The 4,580-nt window shown below is 52.2% G+C and overlaps 2 protein-coding genes across 4 annotated transcripts in view; one reads left to right on the top strand and one right to left on the bottom strand.

Annotated features, from left to right (window-relative positions):
- Positions 1-1,144, top strand: part of ppp3r1b (protein phosphatase 3 (formerly 2B), regulatory s1ubunit B, alpha isoform, b) — a 3,064-nt gene extending 1,920 nt beyond the window's left edge. For 2 of the 3 annotated variants that reach the window (XM_008421367.2, XM_008421384.2), the window contains 3 exons: positions 558-617; positions 691-875; positions 953-1,144. In XM_008421367.2, the coding sequence (XP_008419589.1) occupies positions 558-617; positions 691-875; positions 953-1,000 (293 nt within the window). In that variant the 3' untranslated portion in view covers positions 1,001-1,144. Of the gene's footprint in view, positions 1-557; positions 618-690; positions 930-952 lie in introns of those variants that run through there. The other variant, XM_017307320.1, reaches the window with a different exon arrangement.
- A 741-nt stretch (positions 1,145-1,885) lies between these two features.
- etaa1a (ETAA1 activator of ATR kinase a) lies at positions 1,886-4,580 on the bottom strand. Its single transcript, XM_008421349.2, has 6 exons — positions 4,261-4,580; positions 3,727-3,864; positions 3,578-3,651; positions 3,390-3,502; positions 2,237-3,222; positions 1,886-2,126 (listed from the first exon to the last, which is right to left on the bottom strand). The coding sequence occupies exons 1-6, from the start codon at positions 4,415-4,417 to the stop codon at positions 2,035-2,037; spliced, it is 1,560 nt and encodes a 519-aa protein (XP_008419571.1). The 5' UTR covers positions 4,418-4,580; the 3' UTR covers positions 1,886-2,034.

A 4,580-nucleotide genomic window follows, 5' to 3' on the forward strand; every position in this document is an offset into this window, starting at 1 on the left:
GTATGAACAGTTCAGTCAGGTATGAACAGTTCAGTCAGTTATGAACAGTTCAGTCAGTATGAACTTTGTCTCCATCATGATGTTTTAATTTAAATCTGAATTTATTTTCTGCTGTGAACAGATCAGAGGTTTTAAATGTGGATTTGGAATATAATTTCCAAATCCACATTTAGTCCAGTTCAGAGGGACGAGGGTCAGATTTAGTTCAGTCCGGCTCGGAACGTCAACATGAACAGCTTTTAATAATTCTTTATGCAAATCATTTTTCTAATGGCGGAAATATTTAATAAATGTTGAGTTCTGATGCCAGCCGGTCCGGTTCAGGTTCCTGACTTTCAGATGGGGGGTCAAAGGTCGTCTGGCGGTTCTGGATCTGAGTAGGAAATGTTCAGACTTTAGAGATTTGCACTGATTATTGATCAATTATCTGTGGCTGAACCTGCTGTGCTCCGGTGATCAGGTCCGGTTCTGGTTCCGGCCCATCGGTCACAGCAGATTGATTATAGATCAGGAGCGTGTTTGACCCCGTTTTGACCCCGCTGCCCTCTGCCCCTCAGAGTTCATCCGAGGAGTGTCTCAGTTCAGCGTCAGAGGGAACCAGCAGCAGAAGCTCCACTGTGAGTCCAGATCCATCTCTGCTCCGGTCCGGTCCGGTTCTGTCTGACCCGCTCTGCTTGTGTCCGGGTCCAGTTGCCTTCCGGGTCTACGACGTGGATAAGGACGGCTTCATCTCCAACGGCGAGCTGTTCCAGGTGCTGAAGGCCATGGTGGGCTCCAACCTGCAGGACGCCGCGCTGCAGCAGGTCGTCGATAAAACCATCCTCGGCGCCGACCGCGACGGAGACGGACGGATCTCCTTCCACGAGTTCTGCACGGTGAGCGGGTCCGCTCCAGAACCAGCCGCTTCTGCAGAACCGACTGTCCTCTGACCTCACTTCCTGTTCCTCTGCAGATTGTGGGTGAGCTGGACTTCACCAAGAAGATGGTGGTGGACGTCTGATTGGGCCAGAGCCGTCAGCAGAACCGGGTCAGACGGGAGGTTCTGGATCTGGTGGCGTCTCATCGGCATGGACACCACTGGTCCAGAAGGTTCTGGTCCTCAAAAAACCCATCAAACCTGAAATAAACCTTCTAAATGATCTTACTTTGACTAGACTTCGGATGTTGTTCATTGATTGGTGAAGGTCTCCTGTGATTGGCTGATGAGCGCCACAGCTAAATTATGAATATAACTAATGTTTACATCTGAATATTAATCGCGTGGAGAAACTTTAACTTGTGATTTTAAATGTATTTAATGGAAAAACACAAACTGCTCATTTATAATAGAAATGGTGAAAATATTTTCACCATTTTATGAACTTATTTCAGTAACAAAGCTAAATACGGTTAGCTGAAAGCTAAATACGGTTAGCTGTTTAGCTCTTAGCTTTCCAACTAAATATGTTGATGCGATTTTAATATTTGGTAACTTAAATATTAGTTAGCGACTTGTCAACTAGTGTGACATTTATACATGATTCAGCAGTTTGTTTTCTCTAAAGCTGCTAAATAACCCAAATTACTGCCGTCAGTTTGTGACTTTGTCTTCAGGCTGGAGACAGGAAGCTGCAGGAACTCATCACTTCCTGTCACCTGGAGGTGAGTCATCAGGTCACTGCAGCTCAGGTGAAGTCCGATTTAAAAAGGTGCAAATCAGTGACGGTAACTGAGGGGAGGAGGCTGCCGAGGCCTTAAAGGGACAGTACAACAGGAAAGACATCCAGAACGCGTCCATTAGCGCCTGCTGCTCAGCGAGCCTCGGCAGCTCCTGATGACGTCACAGAGCGCAGAAATCATCAGCTTTAGGGATAAAACATAAATGCTGAGGATGAAATAAACTTCCTGAAACTTGGAAAACATTTAAGGAATTTCCATAATGTCCATTTCAGAACCGAAACAAACAGAACCGACAGAAAGTCCTGCTGCGGCTTGTCCTGCGGTTCCTGAACGCATCATCGCCGTTTTAATAAACTGGTTCTGGGTCAGTCTGGGTCAGCCGGTTCCGGTCGGGGCCAGCCGCCGCCGCCGCCGCCTCTCCAGCGCCTGCTGCTTCTTTAGCTCTATTTCAGCGGCCGAACATTTTCCTGCAGCGACAGGAAATGACATCATCAACTCCACACGTGATGAAACAGCAGAACCTGATTGGCTGTTTCCATGGTAACAGCAGGTTGGGCTGGTAAGATGATGACCTCACCTTTCCCCGTTGCCATGGTTACCAGGTCCCCGGGCCTCCTGAAGGTGAAGTGCTGGGCGTCTTTTTGTCGCGGCGCTGCAGACGGTTCTGACCCGGTTCGGTTCCTGAACACGACAGCAGGCGGAGGCAGCTGGAAGCCGATTGGCTGCTTCACCGAAGCGGCGGCCAATGAGCATCCAGCTGGTCCGGTCAGGTCCGGTCGGATCCGGTTCTCCAGGTCTTCACATATCTCACACAGCAGGTCGTCAGCCGGGCCGTCCCAGACTGGTTCCGACCGGAACAGAGAGTCCAGATCGCCAAGGACGTCCAGCCCGACAGAACCGGGCTGTATGTCAGAAACGGGCCAGCTCGTTGGGTTGCTCCAGAACCACTGGGATTCTGGTTCCAAGCTGCACATCTGACCCGGTTCTGGAGCTCTGGAGACGGAACAGAACCGGTTCTGTTCTGGTCTCGTTTGGGCCCACTTTCCGGAACCAGAACTCCAGTCAGGGTTCCAGGCTGGGCCCAGGTTCTCTTTCTCAGTTCTGGTTCCGACTGACGGAGCGACCCAACTCTGACCAGAACCAGCCGGGTTCTGGGTGGAGCAGAGCTTCGGAACCAGGAAGTGGTCCGGGTTCTGGGTCATCTCCAGAACCAGCAAGTCGTTAAGCAGGTCGTCGTTCTCCCAGTCGTCCTCTAACTGGTTCTGAACCGAACCGGGTCCGCTGCGCGTCCCGGAGCCGGCTGGACCAGAACCACACAGGGACGCTGAACTGGGTCGGTTCTGAGTTGGACCTCGACTCAGGGTTCTGCTCAGTGTCTGGGTCGGACCATCAAACAGGAAGTCCAGGTCGTCCTGCAGGAAGTCTGGGTCCGGCTGTGGTTCCAGTCCAAAAGAACCCAGGCCCTGACCTTCCTCGGTCAGAACCTCCTCCAGGTTCTGGTTCTGGAACAGGTTCTGGTCCAGCTGCCTGGCGAGTCGCAGCAGATTCTCCACTCCGGTCGCTCTGCAGGAAACAGAACCAAAGTTCAATTCTGGTTCTGAAGCGGTTCCATCCTGCCACGCCGACCAGAACCGGGCCACTTGGTTCTGGATCTCAGCTTCTGCCAGAACTAATCTTCAGAATTCCTCTGCTCAGAGCCGGGCTTCCAGAACCGGTCCATCAGCACCCACCTGGGAGAGCGCCTCTTGGCCCGCGGGCCCTGTGGGTCCGGGGTGCAGGAAATGGCGGCGCTGTCTCCGATCCACTGCTGCAGCGCCGGTTCTGTGACCCGCGGCCGGCCGTGCTGCAGACACAATCAGAACATTGGGTGGGTTCTGGTCCGGCCCGATTTCACCGGACCCAACCAGACGCTGCTGACCTTTGGAGCGATTCTGCTGACGATCTCTGAGATGTTCACGGCGCCTCCAGCGGCGGCCTTTTTTCCTCTTGTTCCTGAACGCAACACAACGCAACTTCACGGAACCGGAGCAGGAAGTGGAGAATCGGGAGGTTCTCCCAGAACTTTACCGGTTCGGCGGGGCGACGGGGACGCGGCGTCCCAGACGATGTCCTGCTGGAGATCCGGGTCGTTGTGCGGGGAGTCCGGGCCCGGAACCGGAACCGAACTGGGTTTAGTTCTGGAGATTCTGGTGGGAGTCTTGAATTCTATGAAGATGAAACTGTTAGAATCTGGTCCAGAACATTTTCACGAACAGAACCAGAAGTGAGCAGAACTCTGATAGAGGATCAAACATCCCGATTACAGTTTTCAGATTTCACCTACATGTTTTCATTAAACTGAACCGAACCGAACCGAACCGAACCTGGGTTCTGACAGCCAAACTGAAACATTTCGAAATATTTAAATCGGATTTGACAAATCAGAAATATGTTCGGTGCCGAATAAAAGTCTGAACAGAACTCTTTGTAAAATCGTTGTTTCTAGATCGGAACCGGCTCAACTGCAGATAAATCTGGACAAAACCTAAAACTAACTGATTTCTGAATGGAATCAGGCGGACAGCCTGAACCGGGACCCGAACAGAACCTGTCGGTTCAGACCTGGTTCTCTTCGGTTCCGGGTGGATTCCAGGACCGCCGCCGCTCCCGTCTGGCTCTGTCTGAAGCTGCGGCTCAGCCGGTTCCTCCTAGGAGGTCCGGCCGCCGCCAGCGGCTCCTCTGCAGCCGGAAGCTCCAGCCGCCTTCGGCCACCGTTCATGGCGGACTGCGGATAAAACTCAAACTGACATCAGTTCAAAATTATTTGGAGAATTTGAACATCGCGCCATGTTGTCTCTTTCCCAGAGTTCCTTTCGGCAGTGCGTTCAAGAGCATAGACATAATATAAGAGTAGACCCTATTGGCTGCTCCGGAGCAGGAAA

This window comes from Poecilia reticulata, linkage group LG1, assembly GCF_000633615.1.
Source record: "Poecilia reticulata strain Guanapo linkage group LG1, Guppy_female_1.0+MT, whole genome shotgun sequence".
NCBI classification, from domain to species: Eukaryota; Metazoa; Chordata; class Actinopteri; order Cyprinodontiformes; family Poeciliidae; genus Poecilia; species Poecilia reticulata.